At 40.2% G+C, this 25,620-nt stretch overlaps 1 protein-coding gene across 1 annotated transcript; it reads left to right on the top strand.

Moving 5' to 3' along the window:
* The first annotated feature begins 248 nt into the window (after nt 1–248).
* Nucleotides 249–17,785, top strand: LOC139016141 (leucine-rich repeat-containing protein 37B-like). Its single transcript, XM_070423776.1, has 12 exons — nt 249–308; nt 1,393–1,473; nt 2,925–2,996; nt 3,617–3,691; nt 6,382–6,497; nt 8,278–8,400; nt 8,658–8,785; nt 9,535–9,633; nt 15,932–15,969; nt 17,282–17,336; nt 17,418–17,518; nt 17,633–17,785. Exons 2-12 carry the CDS (start codon nt 1,454–1,456, stop codon nt 17,712–17,714), a joined length of 909 nt encoding a protein of 302 aa, XP_070279877.1. The 5' UTR covers nt 249–308; nt 1,393–1,453; the 3' UTR covers nt 17,715–17,785.
* The last annotated feature ends 7,835 nt before the right edge of the window (nt 17,786–25,620 follow it).

Here is a 25,620-nt window from a genome sequence, read left to right on the forward strand (position 1 = left end):
ATACCTTCAAAATGTATCCAGATCTATAGTTGTATGTTGTATTTGTGAAGATCCTGATGGTGAGACTTTTGAGTGAGGGCAGTATAATGGGTTCTAGATGGTTCAAATCACAATTCTTAAGGTTTTCAGTTTAGACTAAACCTGTGTATTCAATATTATTGTAAGCTCTACCAGTTATTCCTACTAACTAGATACTAATAAGTAATTAAACACTATTTTTCTTTTACTTTTTCTAGGGACTTGTCCTGTAATAAGATAGAATTTATTGAAAAGAATGCATTTGATTCATTACCTCTTTTACAATATATGTAAGTTATAAATATAACCTCATTGTGTTTAGGAATTTCATGAAACGTAATTGTAAACCTTTTTGTTATTTATTTTGAAGTAAGATTAAAATTTTATTACTAGAAAACTACTAAATTTATGTAGAAAATCCCATTTGTCTCTAGCATAGATTAGTGTGAGAATTCTGTCACATTCCGAATGAACCATTCTATCTGCACAGCAAAAGAAACCATCAACAAAACAACAAGAAAGCCCAGGGCATGGGAGAACATATTTGCCAATGATTTTTCCAATAAGGGTATAATCTCCAAAATTTACAGAGAACTCATACACCTTAACAAAAGGAAGATAAATAATCCAACAAAAATGGGGAACAGGTCTAAATAGGCACTTTGTGAAAGAGGACATACAGAACGCCCAGAGACATATGAAAACATGTTCAAAGTCACTAATCATCAGAGAGATGCAACTCAAAACAATAATGAGATAACATTTCAGACCAATCAGAATGGCTATCATCAACAAATCAACAAATGATAAGTACTGGTGAGACTGTGGAGAAAAAGGAAGCCTCCTCCCCTGCTGGTGGGAATGCAGACTGGTGTAGCCACTGTGGAAGACAGTATGGACTTTCCTCAAAAAGTTAAAAACAGTATGAACCATACTATAGCAGTGGTTCTCAACCAGGGTGATTTTGCACCAGGTGACACTTGGCAATAGCCAAAGAGAGTTGTAGTTGTCAGAACTGTAGATTTGCTAATGGCATCTAGTGGCAGAGGCCAGAATTATTGTTCAAGGCAAAGGACAGTTCCCCATAATAAAGAATTATCTAGCCCCAAATGTCAATAGTGTTGAGGTTGTGTAGCTTTATTTCAGAGAAATATAGATCAGTTTAATAGAAGCATTTTTTTTTTTTATCTAATGCACCACATGTATAAACATGAAAGCATAAACCATAAGCAAATATCTCCCATAGTAAGAATTTTGGTATATAGAGGGAGTATTGAGGTTGTTTTATCATATATAAATTAGAATCTCTGCTAAAGGATAAGTGATCTGAAAGAATTTTTTTTCTCTTCTTTTGCTCTTGTCTTTTTTTAATAGAAATCTTGGTTGCAATTTAATCACCAAAGTGAACTTTGGAACATTTCAGACCTGGCATGGAATGCAGCTGTTACACAAGTTGTAAGTGAAATAGAAGATGAACACATGTAAAAAGCTATGTGTAAAAACTTCATACAGTGATTGGTTGGCTGGGTACAAGCTCAGTTTTTTTTTTTTCTTCTTTAAATGAGGAAACTAAGGTACAAAGTGTCCAAGAGACTTGTTTAACTGACATATGCCATGCTCTGCTTTCCCCGAACTGACCTTTGGCATGGGCTTCTTTGTTTTCAAGAATTGAGGGGGGAGGGTGGTCATACTGAATTGAGAGGAAAATTTATTTCAGCACTGGGAATAAAAGTTTGTGTCAATTAAGAAATTTATTTATTTGATTGATATGTAATCAAAATATTATTTATTTTTAAACAAACATCCATTAAATTCCTAGTAAATGTCAGGCACTAATAGTCAAGAAATTGACAAGTAAATAGGTGATTACATACATTGTAAGAAAGCCTGTGATGCAAGAATACACATAGGAGTATGTGATAGGAGCATGGCTTTCACCAGTTCCTCTTACATCTATCCTATTTGTGGCTCCAAAACCAAAGAATTAGGTCTATTTTTCTTTTTAACTGGATGGTTTACGCTGGATTTTTAAAAATTTCTGGAGATGAAAGAAAAGCACCTTGAATTATGAGGACATTAGAAATGGTATTTCCTTGCCCTAGCTGGCATGGCTCAGTGGATAGAGTGTTGGCCTGCGGACTGAAGGGTCCCAGGTTCGATACTGGCCAAGGGCACATACCTGGGTTGCAGGCTTGATCCCCAGTAGGGGTTGTGCAGGAGGCAGCCGATCAATGATTCTCTCATCATTGATGTTTCTTTCTCTCTCTCTCCTCTCCCTTCCTCTGTGATATGAATAAAGAAATATAAAAAAGAAAAAAATGGCATTTCCTGTAGAGCAGGAGCTTCCTATCAGCATAGTCACTAATGGGGTTTTCAATCTGAAAGGTTCTTCAGTATAGTTTTCTTTGCTATCTACTTCTTTCCTCTTTTTTTTTTTTTTTTTTACTTTCTCTTCTCCACTTTTTCATTCAGAGACTTGGGTAGTTCCCCAATAAAGAATCCTTTATAGCCCTGGCCCGTGTAATACAGTGGTTGGAGCATTGGCCCATACAACAAGGGGTTGCGGGTTCGATACCTGGTCAAGGGCACATAGCTGAGTTGTAGGTTCTATTCCTGGCCCTCATTGGGTCATGTGGTAGAAGCAACCAACCGATGTGTCTCTCTTACATCGATGTGTTGTTTTTTTTTTCTCTCTCACTCTCTCTAAAAAAAGAAGTGGAAAAAATATCTTCGGGTGAGATTAACAACAACAAAAGAGAATGCTTTACAGATTCTAACAGTGATCTCTGGGAATAGACAGAAAATGATTCTTTTCAACGTTCACATTTTGAACCAACAAAATGAATATAAACTTTCATGGCAGTTATTAAAAATGCAGACAATTTTAATTCTATTGCATTTTTCAGAATTCTACATGAAAATCCTCTGATGACGATTCAAGATCCTTATCTTTTTAATTTGCCAGCGTTGAAATATTTGTAAGTATTGCAGCAATTTCATGGCTCATGAGATGATTTCTGTTCTTTCTTTTGTCAAAGATGAACTATTTTGCATTTTGACAAAAAACTCATAATTTAAATTTTAACTTGGTTATTCTCAAAAATGATTTATTGGCACATGAAAGTGATAAAGACCGTACAAGGGCAAGACAGCCAGCAGAGGAAGGGAGCAGTGTTGACAAACACATTCTGACATGAAACATGTAGATGCATGTAGAAATACCATGCATCTCAGAAAGAAAAAAGGAATAAGTTGTACATTCTGTCTTTTTAAAAGAGTGATCAAATAGTGGTTGGAACAGAGGAAGGGAAGTAGGATGATGGTAACAAAAAACAAAATATCACATTGTACTGTTCACCAAAGCCATTAATTTGATGATGAAAATATATTAATTTGATGATGCAATACATTTAAATTTCTTCAAGAAGAGCTCTCTAAAATGATTATGTATGGAAAGTAAACTAAAGCACCTTGAATTATGGAGCTGGCTTGACAGAGAAGCCAGGATTTAAGTAAATGGATGTTGCTAAGTGTCTTTTCAAGAATAGAATTTTTGTCTTTGGGTTCATATCATGCATGTTTGGTCTTTCTCCTTCAGAGACATGGGAACAACACAAGTGACATTTACAACACTTGATAACATTCTCATGACAGCTCCTGAGTTAGAGAAACTGTAAGTTGATTTTTCTTATATTTATTTTCACTTAGTTCTTTTGGGTTTGCTTTTTTATGTTCTTAAGTCAGGTTTATTGAAGTATAATTTGTATTTAAAATAATTCTCTCTTTTAAAGCGTACAGTTTAGTGAGTTTTGATAATTGTGTAGTCTTGATAAATGTACCACCATCACATTAGAGATCCAGAACACTTTTATCATCCCCACAGGGCCCCTCATATTTCTTTTTTTTTTTAAATATATCTCTTTATTGATTTCAGAGAAGAAGGGAGGAGAGAGAGAGATAGAAACATCAATGATGATAGAGAATCATTGATTGGCTGCCTCCTGCACACCCCTTACTGGGGAGTGAGCCCACAACTCTGACATGTGCCCTTGGCTGGAATCGAACCTGGGACCCTGCAGTCCACAGGCTCTATCCACTGAGCCAAGCCGGCTAGGATCCTCTCATATTTCTTCGCAGTCAATTCCTCCTCCCACCACCAGCCCCTATCCAGCACCGGTCTGATTTTTTATTATTATAGTCCTTCCTTTTATAGAGTGTCTTATAATTGAAATCATGTAGAGCAAGTGTGTCAAACTCAAAGGCTAACATGGTCCAAATAAATGAGGCAGGTGGCCATGGGCTTGATGTAGAATGTAGCTTTTTGTGTTTGGCTTCTTTCATGTAGCATGATCCTTCTGAGATCCATCTTAGTTGTTGCATCTATCAGTAGTACATTTTTTTTTTATCCCTGCGTAGTATTCCAATTGTGTGTATATACTAGTTTGTTTCTGTAGTAATCAGGTAATGGATATTTGAGCTCTTTCTAGTTTTTTGGCTATTATGAATTAAGTTGCTAAAAATACTCACATGCAGGTCTTTGTGTGAACATATGTTTTCATTGCTTTGGAGTAAGATACCTAAGGGTGGGGTTGCTGCATTATATGCTGAGTGTATACCTAACTAGTAAAGAAACTGCTAAACTGTGTTCTAAAGTGGTTGTACCATCTTGCCTTCCCACCAGTGGTAGATGAGAGTTGCAATTGCTCCACATTTTCACCTGATCTTTATATTTCTGTGGTTTTTTTTAACTAGCCTTTCTAGTAGGAATGCATTTGTATTGCAGTGTGATTTTAACTTGCATTTCTCTAATAGCTGAGGGTGTGGAATGTCTATGTGAAAATATATTTTTCAATGGAGTGTCTGTTCAAATCCTTTTAATTTGACATTTATCTTATTATTGAGTTTTAAGAGTGTTTTATATAAAGTCCTTTCGGTAAGATATGTGTTTACTAAATATATTTTCCAAGGTTGTGCCTTCTATTAAACGTATCACTGAAGACCAGAAGTTTTTAAAAATATATATTTTTATTTATTTTAGAGAGGGAGAGGCAGAGGGGGAGAGAGAGAGAGATAGAAACCTCAATGATGAGAGAATCATTGATCAGCTGCTTCCTGCATGTAACCTACTGGGGATTGAGCCTGCAGCCGGGCCTGTGCCCTGACCCGGAATCCAACTGTGACCTCTTGGTTCATATGTCAATTCTCAATCTCTAAAATACACCGGCAGGCTGGAATGTTTTTTTGTTTGTATGTTTTTGTTTGTCTTTTTTTAATATTCACCAGGAGATATTTCTCCTATTGAATTTGAGTGAGGGTGGAAGGGAGGAAGAGAGTAGGATAAAAGGAAGAGAGGGGGAGAGAGGGGGAGAGAGAGAGAGAGAGAGAGAGAGAGATGTGAGAGAGACATTTCAATTGGTTGATTGGTTGCCTCGTGCACACCACAAAGCCATCATCAAAAACAAACTTTCTATAACCTCAAAAAGCTGCATCATGTCCCTTTTATAATTCTTCCTTCCCATTCCTCCTTGCCCTCCCCAATTCCTGTAAAAACACTGCTCTGCTTTGTGTTACTATTGGTTAGTTTGCATTTTCTAGAACTTTATATAAATGAATCGTATAGTATCTACTCTTTTCTAACTGGCCTCCTTTATTCTGATGATTATTTCAAGATTAGAGGCCCAGTGCAGGAAAATAGTGCAGTGGGGGGGGGGGGGGGGGGCGGGCAGGGGAGTGTCTCTCAGCCCAGATCTTGGTGGATGCCCAAATGACGGCTCCCAATAGGTAGTGGGCCTAGGCTAGCACTTGGACATCCTTAGCATTGCTGTGGAGGCAGGAGTGCCTCCCGCCACCACCTCTGTGCTCGCCAGCCATAAGCCCAGCTTCTGCCTGAGAGGCATTCTCTCTGCAGGAGCACAGTGATCACTAGGGGGAAGCTCCTGTGTTGAGCGTCTACCCCCTGGTGGCCAGTGCACATCATAACAACTGGTCATTCTGCCCTTTGTTCGATTTGCTTATTAGCCTTTTATTATATAGGATTAGTCCATATTTGCCTAATGTTTTTTTGCCTATCATTAATTCATTTATTTTTATTGCTGAATAATATTTCATTAAGAATGGATATATCAGTATTTTTCAACATTGAGGGCTATTTGAGTTGTTCTAATTCTTGACCACTATAAATAAATCTATTGTGAATATATATGTACAAGTCTGTTTATGGAAATATACTTCTATTTCTCTTGATAAGTGCCTGAAAGTGGAATGGCTATGTCATACAGTAGGTGTACGTTTAAGTTTTTTAAAAAATTATTTTCCAAGTAACTCCTTTGTCACTAATATAATTCTCTATGTTTCCATTTATAGTATCTTACCTACCCATTTGGCCTGCTGCCTCTGCCAATTTAAAAATCATATTGAGGCTGTTGCCAAGACGGTCAAACTGCTTTGTCAGACCGAATGTGTGACCAACACACCTTGTGGTGAGTCTCAATTGCCTGATGATATACTTTTTAATTTTTATTTTGTTTTCACTTTTTATTTGTAATCAATGACGATACATTTTTAGCCAAGTAAAGTAACTGTATTATTTTTATTCATTTAATCAGAGTTCAACTCTAAAATTTTAAGAACTACTCCTTGCTGAAAGTCAGATGAAGGGAAGGGTCTTACCATTAATGGCCACATCGTGTGTGTGGTGCTCTCTGCTGGGTGCTTTACTTCCAAATGAGAACTTGTTCATTAGTGTGTCACAGTTTGTAAACTCTTTTGTATGCATCAGGTTTCAATTACCCTTTGCAGTGTAGACATTTTTATTTTGTTTGTTTTTGCAAGTTTATGAAAAGAGTACAAATGATGCTGTTTTATTTGGAACCTGAGAGTTTTTGGATCCATCACCAGAAGCTGCTACTCAGCCCTTCTAAGGCATGGGAGGGCTCTTTCTTAGACTGTCCAACTCTGAGCTTGTGCTGAAGCACAAGGTTTTCTATCCACCAAACAGTCGTGTGCTTTTAAGTATTTTTCTCCACATTAGGTTTATTGGCAGCTACTTGATAACTTCCAAAATGTGCTTTTACGCCCAGAGAGCTTAAATACAAGTTTCCATCAGTGATCTATGCTACTTATATGAAGTCAGTGTTGCTTATTTTTCAAAACAATGTTTTGACCAATGATATTACTCCCTTCTGCCCCAATAGTGGGCAGATTAGGCATTTTAATCTCCTTTAAAGGGGAGTAAAAACAAGATCAGAAAGGGCTAAGAGCTGTCACCGCGTGCCCAGGTCTCCAGCTCCCAATTTGGGGCTCTCCACAAGCCCATGCTCTTTCCCAGGACGTTACCTTCTTCTCTCACCCTTATCACCACCAGCAATACTTTTAATTCTTCTGAAAATCCTTGTGTACCAGCTGCACAATGGCACACTTGACCTTCACACAGTCAGAATCTTGGGAGGGTTCCCCAAGTACAGCTGAAAATATAAGAAATGACATGAAATGATAGCAAAGTAGGCATCTGACAAAAGTTATTTTTTCCCTTCTGTATTTTAGAACCCCAAGTATTAGTCCATAGATTTATTGAACATTCCACAGTGGTGCACAACCTGGCAAGTCTCTTAACGTACATCCCAAGTGCCTGTCTAAATCTTAAGCACAGAGCGAGGGTAGACATATTGTTCTTTTCTGTTTAGAGCCGTCTGTTATGGGGCTGGCTTATGTGGAGGCAGCACCCAAGTAAGGAATCGGTGGGTTAGTGGAGAAGGGTATGTCCAGATGAGGACGTGTTAGCAGTGGGTGTGAATCGTGGTCATCTGTGATGGTAGCAAGAACACAAGCATCCTGAAGAGTGGAGAGAGGAAGGCTCAGGCCCCCTCTGCATCTGAAGCAGGACAGGATGGGGTGCGTGAATGTGAGGAGTTCACAGTAGATCTGCAGAGCGTCTAACTGAGTGGGTCTTCGAGCCCTGGCTTTTCTCCAGTAACGGGCAGTTGGCCCTTGGGGACCAATGGAATAATCCTAAATATAGTCACCATATGTCATGTTATGGAATGTTCTAAGTAAATAACCACTTGTTTAAAAAGATACAGTTTCTCCTTTGGTTTTGTCAACAATCATAGATGTAAGTTGGGGTTTATATTTTTCCTCTCCAAATGGCACTCAAGTATTTGCCGATTCCCTATATATTGGACTGGGATGTAGGCTCTGGACTGACAAATATCTGTCCCATGAGTCTTTCAATATCAAATGTGGTTTCTTCTTTTTGGACAGATGAACAACTATTAGCAGGACCTGTCATCAAAGCCTTGCAAGGCCGGAGGAACATCAGAACTGAGCTGACAATTGAGCCAGAGAGGGCATCCTCAAACAAAAAGAGCGACACTTCCCTTATGAGTGAGCAGCTAGGCTTTAGTGATAAAAGTGATGTTAATAGTGCACTAAATAACCAATTGCCTTATTTCTTGGAGGGAAATCTAGAAGATATAGAATCAACTTTATTCCCATTCATTAAACTCCCTCTTTCAAATGTACACGATGCAGATATGCCCCGGAATCATTTGAAAAACAACAGAAGGAATCCTTCTGTTAAACCGGAACTTAACTATTCAAGTTTCAAAAATTAACCGAGGAAACTCTATTTTCTGGAATAGGCCTTCTGATGAAACTGCTCACCGAGGAGCAGGAAGTAAAGATATCCAACCCAGAGTGGGATGCGGAACAATGGAAAGATGAGAGGATGCAAGCCCCCAGGAAGCAGGAAGAGAAGGCGTCCAATGAGGTGAGGACAGGTCCTGAAACACCTGACCTGGATTTATAGTCAGTTTAGGTCACAGTGATGGCGTATCAGAGGTGACAGGCGAACTCATTTTTTTGGTTGATTTTTCTTTGTTAAATGACATTTAAATATATAAAATAAATGTCAAAAATATAAATCTTTGTTTTATTATGGTTGCAAATATCAAAACATTAATATATGTGACACAGCACCAGAGTTCAGTTAGGGTTTTTCAAAATGCTGACAGGCCGAGCTCAAAAGGTTCGCTATCACTCGTTTAGGACATGCCATGAAAGTACCCAGGTAGGAAGACCAGGGGCACCTCGTCTCAATCATGTCTTGATCATGTGACTTTGGCTTAGACAGTGATCTTCCACTTTGCTCATTTAGAGATTTGTGCCACTGTTCCTAGGGTACATGAGAAGAGGACCTAAATTCCAAGATAAACAAATTGTACAAGAACATGCTAATGATCAGATTACATAACACATTCGATGTGGTATGTTCTTTAAGAGCCTATAAGATTTGGTATGTTGCTTAAGAACCACGTGGAAAGGTGGGGTTTTAGAATAGTAGTTAAGAATAGTTAGCAATTCATTAGAATAGGCTAAAGAATAGTTTTTATGCTTTCCATATCTTTGTGGATTTTTTTTTAATGTTGTTGTTGTTGCTGTTCTTTTTCTTCTCCTCCCCTTCCCCCCTCCCCCTCTTCCTCTCCCTCCTCCTCCTCCTCCTCCTCCTTCTCCTTCTAGCTCAGGCAAGAAGTGCCAAGATATAAGAAAGAAGTCATCATTGCAACACCTGTGATTGCAGTAACGATGTTTTACTTTGTAGTTTTCTGTCTCATCGTGGTAAGACAAGTTAATTCAGATTCTAATATATAGTCCATCTTTGAGGAGTTTCAGAACCTACAACCTGAAAATCAAAGCCACTTTCCTGTCTACTCCTACTTGATACTCTTCTTTAGTCATGAGCACTGAGATATGCTTTATTCTTTTTTTATTAAAAATTATATTCCAGGGATGTTTAAAGGAAGCCCATTCCCAGATATCTGTGAAAATTAAATCAAGATAATAAGCCGTTAGACCACTTTAAAAAATATATTTTTATTGATTTCAGAGAGGAAGGGAGAGGGAGAGAGAGATAGAAACATCAATGATGGGCTGCCTCCTGCAAACCCCTTATTGGGAGCAAGCCCGCAACCCAGGCATGTGCCCTTTACTGGAATCGAACCTGGAACCCTTCAGTCCACAGACCAATGCTCTATCCACTGAGCCAAACCAGTCACTAGACTATTTTGAAACTTAAGTTTGATATGCCAGAATTGATATGATAGCAAAATTTCTTCAACTCAACATGAATGATGTTAGGTTGATGTACTCACCAATTACTCTCTTCCTGACTTCTTTTTGTGTTGGCTAAAATGAGGAGAGATATAGAATCTCCAACCTCAGGGAGCTATGTCACCCTAGCAGATGGGACATGGCATAACTATAAAAGTGTGATCTTGGCAATTCTTAAGGTTTACTTAGCAGCTTTCTTCTCCAGTGTGTAAGGCATGGTGTTAGTAGATTCAGTTAAAACACTGCAAACTAAATCCTGCATCAGGCTTCTCTAAAGCATGTCATGTTAGAGTCACCTGTTCCTAGAGCTTGTCTGTGTCCCTTTTGTTCAATTACATAATGGTGTACTTTCCCTACAGGCAGATTGCTGACATTAAAAGAATGATTTAAGCCTTAACCGGTTTGGCTCAGTGGATAGAGCATCGGCCTGCGGACTGAAGGGTCCCAGGTTCGATTCTGGTCAAGGGCATGTACCTTGGTTGCGGGCACATCCCCAGTGGGGAATGTGCAGGAGGCAGCTGAATCGATGTTTCTCTCTCATCAATGTTTCTAACTCTCTATCCCTCTCCCTTCCTCTCTGTAAAAAAATCAATAAAATATATTTAAAAAAAATAAAAGAATGATTTAATAAGCTGACGATCTTGACTCTACCCTATAAATCCAACATAATATATTTTATTTACCCTTTCAACAGTCATGGCAGTCCTCCATTCCAGCCAAAGCCACCCCTCACCATAACCTAGCCACACCAGGCCCATTCCCACTTTTTTAAATGCCTTTGCCCATCTAAAATTCCCTTATTGTGCTCTCCCTGGGAAAGTCCTGTGAATATCTCAAAAGCCAGCTCAGGTTTATTTTTGTTCATGAAGCTTTCCCGGAGTCTTCCAGCCATGCTGTTCCTAGTCCTTTTGTGAGCTGTGTCACTATTTTTCTTTTTTTTGAGGTGATAGTAAGGAATTCGCCTCCCTTGAGAACTTAAAAATATGGTAAACAATTTTTTAAAATGTGTGTCCCCAAGACAGAAATACCTAGGTGAACACATCATAGAGCAGAGCAGAGATGTGTATAGACCAAGTGGCTTCAGACCTATGTGTTCCTAAGACTTTTGAAATATCACATTTTAATATTCTAATCTGTGGAAGAAAATGAAAAATGGGAATAGAAAAGCCACCTAATTATTTGAGAGGGAAAATAATAGCAAATCTATATTCTCATCTTAAACAAACATATTTATGTAAATGTAAAAAAAAATAGAACCTGTATAAGTACAAGAAGAAAACAGAAGCAATATATTTATAATCTGGTGGCAGGAAATAGCTTTTTGAGTCTGATCCCACAGGCAGAAACTTTGATAGATTTGACCAGCTTTTCTGTGACACCATTAGCAAACTTAGCACTGGTTGATCCCAAGCACAGGATGAAGATGTTTCCATATACATATTGAGTGATTCAATCCCCACAATCCTGTGAGGAAGATAGTTCCACCTTCTCCCAAAGATGGAGATCGACTTAAGTTCCCAGTGGCAAGGTCAAAAGCAGGACCCTGTTTTGCCTGACTGTGAAGTCTTTGCTTCTTACTCCGCTATTCTATCTCCTTAAAGACAAAAACACGGGGCCAAGGCCACTGTTGCTCAATAGTGAGAGCATCAGTCTGAGTGCCAAAGGGTCACAGGTTTGATTCAGGTCAAGCGCGGGTACCTGGGTTGCAGGGCACCTGCCATGCAGGAAGCAGTCAGTAGATGTGCCTCTATCACATTCCTATTTCTCTCTCTCTTTTTTCCCTCCTGCCCCCTCCCTCCCACTCTCTCTGAAAGACAATGGAAAAAATATCCTTAGGTGAGGATTAACAACAAAAAAGTACACTGGGGAATATTTGAAACATTGAAATTAAATGAAAGCGACTAAGGATTAAGTTATTTAATGTAAAAAGATTTCCATAAATCAACAGGAAGAAGACAGTCCAGGGTGGAAGAGGGCAAGGGCTGTGAAGAGTAGGCTGTGTGTAGACATCTGTCAACATATCTGTTGATCTTCTCATGGTTTATGGGGTGTGGATTTTATTAGCGAGGTCTTTGTCACCTCACAGTATGAAAGTTGTCTGATATTTTCTTCTAGTCCTTTTTATAATATTTGGGTTTTATTTTCTCAAATTAAAAAAAAAAACTATCATTGGTTTCATTTGTTTTTCTTGTAGTTGACTGTTTTTCTCCTATGTGAAGATCCAATTGTCTTAAAATGTTTTATTGAAGATCTCATTCTTTCTTTACTGACCTGAAATCTGTGGACTCTATTCTGCTGACCCAGTTATCTTTTTTTGTACCAGTAGCAGTATCACTATACATATATTTTGATTGATTTCAGAGAGGAGGGGAGAGGGAGAGAAAGATAGAAACATCAATGATGAGAGAATCATTGATCAGCTGCCTCTTGCACATCCCCTGCCAGGGATGGAGTCTGCCACCCGGGTATGTGCCCTTGACCAGATTGGAACCCAGGAATCTTCAGTTTTCAGGCCAACGCTCTATCCTCTGAGCAAAACTGGCTAGAGGATATAATTGTCACTATATAATTCCGGTTCCTTTTTAAACTCCTTTTTGGAAGTTAAACTCCTCCTTTTTGATCTTTTTCATACATTTCATTGCATATTTTCTCTACCAAATGTCAGTTGGTCGGTTTATGTTTAAAAATCATCTTGGAACTTGAATAGGATTACATTGCACTTGTAGGTTAATTTAGGGAGAATTGGCATCTTTACTACCTTGGAGGAACATAGTACTTCACTTGTGTATTCGTTCTAAAGTCTTTTAGAAGAGTTTTAATGGGTCTTAACATTTTTTGTTAAGTTTGTTTCTTTATAGATTTTATTGATACTGTAAATGGTCTTTCATTTTTTATGGGATTTTTAATTTTTTTAAATACTCAAATCTTCATTGTTCAGATTATTACAGTTGTTTCTCTTTTCTCCCCCCATAGCTCCCCTCCACCCAGTTCCAACCCTGCCCTTTGCCCCCCACCCCCACTGACCTCATCCATAGGTGCATGATTTTTGTCCTGTTTCTTCTCACATACCCTCCTTTTCCCTCCACAAGAACAGTTAGTCCATGCCCTTTCTATGCCCCTGATTCTATTATAATCACCAGTTCATTCTGTTCATCAGATTATTTATTTACTTGATTTTTAGATTCACTTGTTGATAGATGTGTATTTGTTGTTCATAATTTGTATCTTTACCTTTTTCTTTTTCTTCCTCTTCTTAAAGGATACCTTTCAGCATTTCATATAATACTGGTTTGGGGGTGATGAACTCCTTTAGCTTTTCCTTATCTGTGAAGCTCTTTATCTGACCTTCAATTTTGAATGATAGCTTTGCTGGATAAAGTAATCTTGGTTGTAGATTCTTGGCATTCATCACTTTGAATATTTCTTGCCACTCTCTTCTGGCCTGCATAGTTTCTGTTGAGATATCAGCTGAAAGTCATATGGGTACTCCCTTGTAGGTAACTGACATTTTTTCTCTTGCTGCTTTTAAGATTTTCTCTTTGTCTTTTGCTCTTGGTATTTTAATTATGATGTGTCTTGATGTGGTCCCCTTTGGATTTCTTTTGTTTGAGGTTCTCTGCACTTCCTGGACTTGGAAGTCTATTCCTTTCACCAGATAGGGGACATTTTCTGTCATCATTTCTTCAAATAGGTTTTCAGTATCTTGCTCTCTCTCTTCTCCTGGCACCCTTATAATTCCGATGTTGGTATGCTTGAAGGGGTCCCAGAGGCTCCTTACACTATTTTCATAATTTTGGATTTCTTTTAGTTTTGCTTTTCTGATTGGGTGTTTTTTGCTTCTTCGTATTTCAAATCATTGGCTTGATTCTTGCGATCCTCTAGTCTGCTGTTGGAACTCTGCATAATATCCTTTATTTCAGTGAGTGTATGCTTAATTTCTAGTTGGTCATTTTTCATACCCTCGATGTTCTCACTAGATTTCTTAAGGATCTCACTACATTTATTGGTGGTCTCTTCTGTCTTACTAAATCTGTCGGCGGTTTCTAGAAAGTTCTTGAAAAACCTTAAAAGTGTGATTTTGAACTCTAAATCCAATAGTTTGCTTTCCTCCATTTCTGTCATGTTTCTTTGTCTCCACATTTTGGCTGCTTCCCTGTGTTGATAGAGTGGCCTTCTGTGCTAGATGTCATATAGGGCCCAGTGGCTTAGTCTCCCCAATTACCTGAGGTGGACATTCTTGGTGCACCCCCTTGTGGGCTTTGTGCACAGTCTTGTTGTAGTTAAGCCTTGATTGTTGTAGTTATCACTGGGAGGAATTGACTTCCAGGCCAACTGGCTGTGAGAATCAGCTGTGTCTGCAGTGGGAGAACTTCTGTGCTGAAGACACCCTTCTGGGGCAAGACTTGCTTCCTTGGGGCTTTGGTGATCACTGAGTCTGCCCCCTGAGTGTGACCCTTATGGATCTGAGGAGTTGTAATCTGGATGGTCCCACTCTGACCACTGGGTACACTGGCTCTTGGATCTAAGGAGGTGCTAATTTAGCCTCTGCCTGAGGCTACCCAGCAGGAGCTACAAAGAGATCTGCAGATTCCCCTTCTTTTTTGGGGGGGTTTGGAGGTGCCCAGATGAGGCCCAGCTGTGAAGCAATGCAAGCTGCTGTGGGGCCTTGGGCCTTCTCTTGCAAGTGCTGGGTCTGTCTGGCCCAGCTGCAAATTGTTGGGTAATTTTCAGATTGCAAAGGGCCAGGATATTCATATGCAAATCCTCTGCCTCATCCTGGGTGCGGCTGGATATCAGGGAATCAACAGGGCAGAGCAAGCAGCTATGGCTGATCCTCAGCCCTGTCCTAAGAAGCCCCGAATCTCAGTGTCCCAGTAATTGCTGCAAGCAACTCTGAGGGAAAGCCGCCCTCAACTTCCGAGTTTTGTCCGCTGCCAGACAGTCCAGTTTCTCCCGGTATGAGTCCTGGGTCCCCAGAGACTTCCCCGAACTGCAGTTCAGAGCAGTTGGGAGCTGGAGACTCTCTCCCGATTCAAAAAGAAAGCCACGTCCTCAGGTACCAGCACCTTTCCGTGCGCTAGAGCCTCCGTACCTCTGCACTTTACTTTCGCAGCTCCTCTGACTCTCAGTGTGCTTTTCTCTCTCCTTCTAGTTGTAGAATTTCCACTCAGCCAGCCTTCCTGTAGTTCTGGATGATGTCTGTTTTGTCTTTTCATTGTATTTTTGAAGTTGTTGTGGGAGGCAGCAATTTCCGGTGTTTACCTATGCCGCCATCTTGGTTTCTCCCCTATTTCATTTTTTATTAATTATTTGTGGTATGTAGGAAAGCTATTAAAATTTGCATGTCTTGATTTAGCCTTCTTACTGAGTTGTCATATTACTGCCAAAAAATTTTAATCTATGCTTTTGGGCTTTTTAGGTTGTGCATCATCTCATGTGCAAATAGGTTTTGTCTCTTTCTTCCCAGTACTTCATTTTTCCTATTACATTGATTAGGACCTCCTCGACAATGATAAATAGTAACAGAAAACAGAGCTGCTGTGTAGGTTTCGGGTAGATACTTTCATTTTCTTTGCTACTTCTAAGAGTTTTTATTGGGAATTATCTGCTGAATGTTATCTGAAACAGCCAAGAAAATGCATTGCCAGCTGCATGCAAGGTCCTAAGATAGGACTATGGAAGAGTAAAAGGACTAGGCAGAGTCTGTCCTCAAAAAGTTACCATCTCACTTAAAAGAGAAGGAATAAAGTTTTAGAAAGAGTGGTCATTGTATGAATAATCACGATGCTGTTTTCTTCCAAAATAGATTTTTCGGAGGAAGTTACAAAAAAGACGAAGCTCAAGGTAAATAAGGGTCTGGAGATTTTTAAAGTAGAATTTTATAAGGAAAGGACCTTCCTCTTTCTGTAAGCGGCCAGAGGTGACCTCTGAAAATGGTTCATTATTCACTTGAGTCAGAAAACCTCACAAAATCATGAAAGTCAAGAGATTTAAACCTTTGTGTTCACTTTAAGGACACTCGTGAAAGTACACGGGTCATCAAGGGTACGCATATCTGAAAACCACCAAGCATCTCAAGGATGTCACTTTATAGGAGCAATGTGTGCAATTCTGTCATTACAGTGGTAGAGTTGGTAGGCGTGCTCAGGCCAAAGAGAGAGAGAGGCTGGGTCAGGATTGGGTGCAGGTTGGTGACCCCAAAGAGTGCTGAATTTTTGCTGCTGTTAACATAAAAAAAACATTGTAAAGAATTTTTGTGAGTTTATTTGAGCCAAACTGTCGACATGCTGGGAATCAGAACCTCTAGGAATTGAGGTAATGCTCCAAAGAATGGCAGGTTACATCTGTATTTATGCATTGCAATCAAAGGAAAGGGATGTAGGTGGATTACATGAAATCCATTGGTGATAGATTAAAGAGGTGGGATTAAGCAAAGCAGGAAAACCTCTGGGATAGGATAAAAAGTGAAATGGTGGACATGTGCTGCTTTTACATAGATGGACACAGGATAGTTCCACATCATTAACAGTTGACAATTAACTTGACAACATAACAATGAGGAAATGTCCTGGTGATATTTGTTGCACCCTGAAGGTCCAGAAAAAAGGAATTTACAAATTACCCAGACATTTCACAGATATGTTATCTTAGAGGTAAAAAGACAAATGGGCTCAGTAAAGATCTAAGTTGATCTTTGTCAGGGAAAATACTGGCCTAGGACATGACAACCCACTATAACCTGTTTGCAGTTAAATATGTAATTTTCAGACCATCTTTTGTGGTTACTTTAGGTCTCTGAGTCTGCAAGACTGCCATGCAGGCCTCCCCTGAGCTTTTCAGGTTGGCATGTGGCCCCTTTTGTCCACACTGCACATGCTTAAAAATGCAGTAAGCAACACTGAAAATCCTGCCTATACCCCATGCCAAACCACATACATAGGTCTCCCAGAGACATTGCAGGGCCATTTTAAACTGTCACAGAGAACTGGAAGCCCAGCACGCAGGGAATCATTTTCAAGGTCCCAGGTCTGTGGTGATTTTGCTCAGGAATATGGACCCAGGTACCCAATTAGTCCGAATAAGACCAGAACTATATGTGCGAGAGTCATGGAGAATGGCATGAATCACTAACTGTTGGTATGTATTTTCCTCCAAGCAGCTTTTTCTCCAAGTTCAAGACATCAAAGGCATCATCAGATAATGACATTGAGGTAAATTTGAGGAGGACAAAGTACTGTGGCGGGACAAAGCAGGGCAAATGTAGAGTTCATGTCTCCCGATCTGTTTTCTAGGAACGTGGGTTTTGGAGAAAGCGGCTTCTTTGGCTAAAAAATATTTATGGAAGAAAGAAAAACACACCAAAGTCAGAGGAGCAGGAGGTCTTCCTAAAAAAGTAAATAATTGGGAACACTCAGAATTCTTATGCAAAATGAGGAAATAATGAATAGTTGAATTGCTCCTTTCAAGAGTCAAAACCTTGACCTTCTTCTTTTTCTTCTTACCCTAGGAAGCAGAGTACATCCTCCCCTTCTTTAACAAACATTGACTCAGAGTCAGCTGAGGACACAGGAGGGGAAAGTTCTACCTAAAATATCAAAATGAACGCCAACTTAAGGATGATTGATTATGGCTTATTAATAAAGCATCCCGGTGTGTGAAATTCGTGCATGGGGGGTGGTGGTGTCCCTCAGCCCGGCATGCACCCTCTCCAATCTGGGACACCTCAAGGGATGTCGGACATCCCTCTCTCCATCCGGTACCAGTGGCTCATAACCACTCGCCTGCCTGTCTGCCTGATTGCCTCTAAGTGCTTCCGCCTGCCAGCCTGATTGCTCCCTAACCGCTCCCCTGCCAGCCCAATTGATGCCTAACTACTGCCCTGCTGGCCTGATCTCCCCCAGCTGCCCTTCCCCACTGGCCTCATTCCCCCCAGCTGCCCTCCCCTGCCAGCCTGTTTGACCCCAGCTGCCCTCCCCTGTGGGCCCAATCGCCCTCAGCTGCCATCCTCTACCGAGACCTGTCTCTTCCACTGGGACCCGCCTCCTTCACATGAGGTGGAGGAGATGCCGATACTGGCCTCCTCTGTGCCGTGTGGAGGCATGGGAGTCCTAGACCTCACCACGTAGAGCGGCACTGGGCACGTGGCAATCTTTTGGTGGCTATCTTGTGATGGTCATCTTGTGATGACATCGCTTGCACGGACGTGAGGACCACATAGGCCAGGGGTGGGCAACCCTTGGCACGCATGCCAAACATGGCACGCCACTAAGTTCTGCTGGTATGCAAAACCCTCTCATAATCTTCCATTTACAATTTCTTTCTTAATATCGACTTTTTTATTTTTCAGATAAATTCAGTGTAGGTGCATCTTAGATAAATAAACAATTTAACATAACAAGTTATCTTTAAGACCATAGACATGGATTGACGAGAGAGGGGAAGAGCAATTTCTATGCCTCTGCCTTAACTCTTCCTGCCTTCCTATATCCCACCAGTGTTTTGGTTTCAACCATATATGCTTGTGAATCTTTGTTCTCACTGATGAATTTTGTTAAGTCTCCTAATAGGAATAGTCGGACGGATGAAAGTAGTAGCTCGTGCATATCTCTGAAGGTCACAAAATATAAACCTGATGTAAAATCTCTGTCATCAGTGATACAGCAGCAAAAGTCCCACGGATAATATCAGAGTCATAAAGTTTTCGGTCAGACTATCAGTGTACATGTATACATTAAAAAATAAATGTAGCCCGGACTGGTTTGGCTCTGTGGATAGAGCGTCAGCCTGCGGACTGAAAGGTCCAGGGTTCGATTCCGGTCAAGGGCATGTACCTTAGTTGCGGGCACATCTCCAGTTGGGGGTGTGCAGGAAGAGGCTGATTGATGTTCCTCTCTCATGGATGTTTCTAACTCTCTATCCCTCTCCCTTCCTCTCTGTAAAAAATCAATAAAATATTAAAAAAATATATATGTGAAAAACACCGGAGTTTGCTGACTCGAACAACCACTTCAAAAATACAAATAAAAGACATAATGGACATCATCCAGAACCACAGGAAGGCTGGCTGAGTGGAAATTCTACAACTAGAAGGAAAGAAAAAAGCACACCGAGGCTCAGAGGAGGCCCAGTGCGGAAGTAAAATACTAAAGTGCGTAGTGCATGGGGAGCAGGCTGGCGGCTGAGGGCGCGTTTGTCATTTTCAATCAGGAGGGAGTCTCAGGCTCTGAGCTCCAGTTCCGGGCGGGTCTCTAGGGACCCAGACTCCCACAGGAGAAGTGCAACTGTCTAGCATCGGTCAGAACCCGAGGGCAGCTTTCTCTCCTTGGGGCTTGCAGCGATTCCCAGAGCCTCTGAGGGCAAGACTGAGAGCAGCCATAACTGCTAGTCCCACCCTATTGATCCCATGGGACCAAGCCCTGCTGGGAGGCTTTTGCTGGATAGCCACAGGCAAAGGCGAGATTAGCACCTCCCTAGAGATTCAGGAGCCAGGAAGCCCAGAGGTCAGAGTGGGACCATCCAGTTGGCAGCTCCATGGGACCATAAAAGACACACTCAGGGGGCAGACTCCGTGAGCACCAAAGCCCCACTGAAGCAAGTCTTGCCCCAGAGGGGAGTCTCTAGCACAGAAGTTCTCCCACTGCAGACACAGCTGATTCTCACAGCCAATTGGGCTGGAGGTCAATTCCTCACAGTGATAACTACAACAATCAAGGCTTAACTACAACAAGACTGTGCACAAAGCCCACAAAGGGGTGCACCTAGAGTGTCTACCTCAGGTAATTAGGACACTTAGCACAGAAAGGTACTCTATCAACACAACGAAGCACAAAATATGCAGAGACAAAGAAACAGGACTCAAATGACAGAAATGGAGGAAGGCAAACTGCTGGGTATAGAGTTCAAAACCACACTTTTAAGGACTTTAAAGAACTATCTAGAAGCCGCCGATAAATTTAGTAAGGCCCTCGAAAAGACTGGTGAGACCGCCGATAAATGTAGTGAGGCCTTCGAGAAATCTAGTGAGACCCTCGATGTTGTGATAAAGAACCAACTAGGAATTAAGCATACACTGACTGAAATAAAGAATATTATACAGACTCCCAACAGCAGTCCAGAGGATAGCAAGAATAAAGTCCAAGATTTGAAATACGAAGAAGCAAAAAACACCCAATCATAAAAGCAAAATGAAAAAAGAATCCAAAAATATGAAGATAGTGTAAGGAGCCTCTGGGACCCCTTCAAGAGTACCAACATCAGAATTATAAGGGTGCCAGAAGAAGAGAGAAAGCAAGATATTGAAAACCTATTTGAAGAAATAATGACAGAAAACTTCCCCTACCTGGTGAAAGAAATAGACTTCCAAGCCCAGGAAGCACAGAGAACCCCAAACAAAAGGAATCCAAAGGGGACCACACCAAGACACATCATGATTAAAATGCCAAGAGAAAATCTTAAAAGCAGCAAGAGAGTAAAAGTCAGTTACCTACAAGGGAGTACCCATATGACTTCCAGTTGATTTCTCAACAGAAACTATGCAGGCCAGAAGAGAGTGGCAAGAAATATTCAAAGTGATGAATGCCAAGAATCTACCACTGAGATTACTTTATCCAGCAAAGCTATCATTCAGAAGTGAAGGTCAGATAAAGAGCTTTGAAAACCAGTTTTAAGTGCAAGAGAGAAAATAAACCCTTGCTGCTGAATAGAGAAGCCGTATAGCCTCAGAGGCCAACCCCAAAACACTGCCACCCAGAGTCTGAGCCACAAACTGACTCTTAGGTGAATACAAATTAAGGCAATCTGGATCACAAATACGTCCTGCTTCAAAATCAGGACTGTGATTTACAACACGGAGGAACAGTGTATCGCAGGGAAATTCAACACTCTCCTGAATACCTGGCAGGACTAAGGCGAGCCAGGCTGAAGAGTAGGAGAACCGAAAGACCTTCACTACTGCAAATTTTTTCTTTTTTCACCTTTTAACTAAGAAACCAATTTTTTTTCTTTTTCTTATTTTTCCATCACCTGATTTTACCCTTTTAATTACTACGTTTTTATTTTTAACCAGTATTATTACTGCTATCATTTTACCATTTTTTAAAGTGCCATTTTATTTTCTCTTTATTTTATTTTGGGAGTAGTGTTCTCCATTCTATTTTCATCATTCCTTTAGCATCAATTTTCCCTACCTCAATTTTACCTCTATGCTAAAACCCTCTTCCTCACTTTTCCCCTTTTGGTGTCCTGTTTCTCTTACCCTATTCCTGCTTTAGATTTTCCCTATTCCGTCTTTTTACCCCCTGTCTATTTTCACCCTACTTATATATCCTATTTCCAATCCACTGCTCTAAATCCTTATACACCTATCCCTTATCCTTCTTCACTATCCAAATATTTTTTCTCTTATCTTTCTATTGTTTTCTTGCTGTTTGCTTGATTGTTGAGTATATTGTTTTTTTGTTTGTTATGTTTTGTGCTTTTCTTTGCTTTTTTAGAACTGGTTGTGAGGTTGTTTTGCTTTTTCTTTTTATTTTTTTCTGCTGGTTTTCCCCCTCCTTCCCCTCCCCCACCCCCCGGGTATTTTTGTGCTTCTGTTTTCCCTTGACCTCTCTTGATATCATTGGTTGTTTGTAGTTTGCATTCATCTCCAAGGATCTGTTGCTGGAATTTGTTGGGATTAGTGGCAGTTCTATCAGTTTTCTCCTCTTACAAATAGTCACTTCCTCTCTTCTACTTCATTCTTTTTTCGCTCTTTTTCCCACCCCCCTCTTTTTTTCCCAATTTCATTTTTGCACTCCTTTTTTGTGATTTTGTTTTTCTTTTCTTTTTTCTCTTTTATCTTTTTCTCTTCTTTCTTCCTTATCCCCTAATTCTCTTACTTCGGGTGGTCACCTTTATTTGGGGTTATTAATATCGTGAATATATTTGTGTTCAGTGCCTGGTACGTTGTGCCTTGTTGTGTTGTATTTTGTGCCTTTAAATCAACGCAGCAGATCCAAGCAACAGCAGCCTCCTGATCACCACACCCTCCGTCTGAGGAACCGCAGCTGTACGTGAAGCCTCCCCCCACTAGTCAGAAGAGCCACCACACCTGTGAACAGCACCCACCAACAAGCTGCTACCAACTGAGAAGGAGCTTCTATCGCAACCACAGCCCAAGGTGCCAATGCCACCCATGGAGCAGCCACTGAAAGACTCAACATCTAGATATGTCAGTGAGATCAAACATGGGAAGGCAAAGAAACCCACAAAGGAAAGAAAAGGAGAACTTACCAGAAAATCAGCTAAGTGAGACAGAGGCATGCAACCTGACAGAAAAAGAATTCAGAATAAGTGTGCTAGCATGCATAAACCGGATGGAGGGAAAAATCAACAACATATGCAAGAAGCAAGAAGAAACAGATGAAAAAAATCAACTACTTATGCAAGAAGCAAGAAGAAACAGATGAAAAAATCAATAACTTATGCAAGACCCAAGAAGAAATGAAGAGTGATATAGCTGCAATAAAAAACACCATTGAAAGCATCAACAGTAGACTAGGAGAAGCAGAGGACCGAATTAGTGAATTAGAAGACAAGGAAGCAAAACACACCCAAACTGAACTGCAATTGGAGAAAAAAATCAAAAGACAGGAGGAGAGCCTAAGGGAGCTTTGGGACAACATGAAACGAAACAACATACAAATAATCGGGGTGCCAGAAGAACAGAAAGAGGAACAAGGATTAGAAAACCTACTCAAAGAAATAATATCAGAAAACTTCCCTGAGGTGGGGGAGAAAATAGTCACAAAAGCACAGAGAGTCCCAAACAAGGTGAACCCGAAAAGACACACACCAAGACACATCATAATTACCATGGCAAATGTTCAGGATAAAGAGAGAATCTTACAGGCTGCAAGAGAGAGATGGAAAGATACATACAAGGGATCTCCCATTCGATTATCAAAAGATATCTCAACAGAAACACATCAGGCCACAAAAGAATGGACGGAAATTTACAAAGTGATGCAAAGCAAAGGACTGAATCCAAGAATACTCTATCCAGCAAGGCTAGCATTCAGAATTGAAGGGGAAATAAGAAGCTTCATAGACAAAAAAAAAAAAAAGGCTAAGGGAGTTTATCACCACCAAGCCAGCAATGCAAGAAATGCTAACGGGACTGGTGTAAAAAGAAGAAATAAAAAGCTCAGAAAGAAAACCGCCACACAAAAAAAGAAATGGCTACAAACAAGTACTTTTCAATAATAACTTTAAACATAAATGGACTAAATGCTCCAACCTAAAGACTTTGAGTGGCTGAATGGATAAAAAAACATGACCCATATATTTGCTGTCTATAAGAGACCCACCTCATTAGAAGGGACTCAAACAGACTGAATGTGAAGGGATGGAAAAATATCTTTCAGGCAAATGGAAAGGAAAAGAAAGCTGGGGTAGCAATACTTATATCAGACAAAATAGACCTCAAAGTGAAGGCCATAACAAGAGATAAGGAAGGCCACTTCTTAATACTAAAGGGATCAATACAACGAGAAGATATAACCATCGTAAACAAATGTGCACCTAATGCAGGAGCACCCAAATACATAAAAAAACTCCTGAAAGATATCAAAGGAGAGATCAACAAGAATACAATCATAGTAGGGAACTTTAATACACCACTGACATCACGGGATATCCTCTAGACAAACAATCAGCAAAGAAACAGCAATCCTAAATGACTCACTAAATCAGATGGACTTAATAGACATTTTCAGAACACTTTACCCCAAAGCCACAAAATATATGTTCTACTCAAGTGCTCAAGCGACAGATTCAAAAAAAGACCACATATTGGGTCACAAGCAAAGTCTTCCCAAATTCAAGAAGATTGAAATCATAAAAAGCATCTTCTCAGATGACGATGGCATAATATTAGAAAGAAACTACAATAAAAACAACCCAAAATACTGAAACACTTGGAAGCTTGCGGTGGGCTATTTCTGTTTCCCACGACCCGCACGGGAAAACGACAGGTTCTTGAGCGGAGGAGCTGGGGATTAAGAAATTAAAGAAAGACCAAGATGCAGAAATAGATCTTAAGCTGGGGCCAGGTGGGCGCCATCCTCTCTGATGGAGGGGCGGCAAAAGCGGCTGAGCCACACAGCAGGTTTATTTTAAAGGCCTAGATTTACATATCTAGTTCCGCGCCTGCCTGATTAACATGCCCAGCCTTATTGGGGAAGCATGTTCCCAGGGCATGGCTGCCTATACTCTGAGTTCAGCTGATAATAATAAGAAAATGTCTAGGTGCCTCCCAGGCGGCCCTCTACAGGAAGCTGAATAGCATGTTATTAAATATTGATTGGGTTACCAATGAGATCAAAGAAGAAATTAAAAACATCCTGGACACTAATGACAATGAAAACACAACAATCCAAAACCTATGGGACACAATGAAAGCAGTCCTGAGAAGGAAGTTTATAGCTCTACAGGCCTATCTCAAAAAACAAGAAAAAATGGTAAGTAAATCATCTGACTCTACAACTCAAAGAATTAGAAAGAGAGCAACAAGAAAACCCCAGAGTGAGCAGAAGGAAGAAGATAATAAAGATTAGAGCAGAAATAAATGACATAGAGACCAAAGAGACAATACAGAAAATCAATGAAACCAAGAGCTGGTTCTCTGAAAGGATAAACAAGATTGACAAACTTCTAGCCAGGCTCACCAAGAAGCAAAGAGAGAGAACCCAAATAAACAAAATCAGAAATGATAGAAACGAAATAACAACAGACCCCACAGAAATACAAAGGATTGTTAAAAAATACTATGGACAGCTTTACTCCAACAAACTACACAACCTACAGGAAATGGAAAAATTCCTAGAAAAATACAACATTCCAGCACTCAATCAGGAAGAATCTAAAAATCTCAATAGGCCAATAACTATGGAAGAAATTGAAGCAGTAATCAAAAAGCTTCCAGCAAACAAAAGCCCACGACCAGACAGCTTCACAGGGGAGTTTGACCTAACATTCAAGGAAGAACTAAAACCAATCCTCCTCAGACTACTACAAAAAATCCAAGAGGAAGGAACACTTCCAAGCTCATTCTATGAAGCCAGCATCACCCTCATACCAAAATCAGGGAAAGACAACACAATGAAAGAGAATTACAGGCCAATATCGCTCATGAACATAGATGCCAAAATCCTCAACAAAATCTTAGCAAATTGGATCCAGCAGTACATCAGACAGATCATACACCATGACCAAGTAGGATTTATTCCAGGGATGCAAGGATGGTACAATATCCGAAAATCAATAAACGTGATACATCACATAAACAAATTGAAAGAAAAAAACCACACGGTCCTATCAATTGATGCAGAAAAAGCATTTGACAAAATCCAACACCCATTTTTGATAAAAACTCTCAGCAAGGTGGGAGTAGAAGGATCATACCTCGACATAATAAAAGCCATATATGACAGGCCCACAGCCAACATCATACTCAAT

Source organism: Myotis yumanensis, unplaced genomic scaffold (assembly GCF_028538775.1).
Source record: "Myotis yumanensis isolate MYYU_CA2020_CCGP unplaced genomic scaffold, mMyoYum1.0.hap1 SCAF_9, whole genome shotgun sequence".
Taxonomy (NCBI): Eukaryota; Metazoa; Chordata; class Mammalia; order Chiroptera; family Vespertilionidae; genus Myotis; species Myotis yumanensis.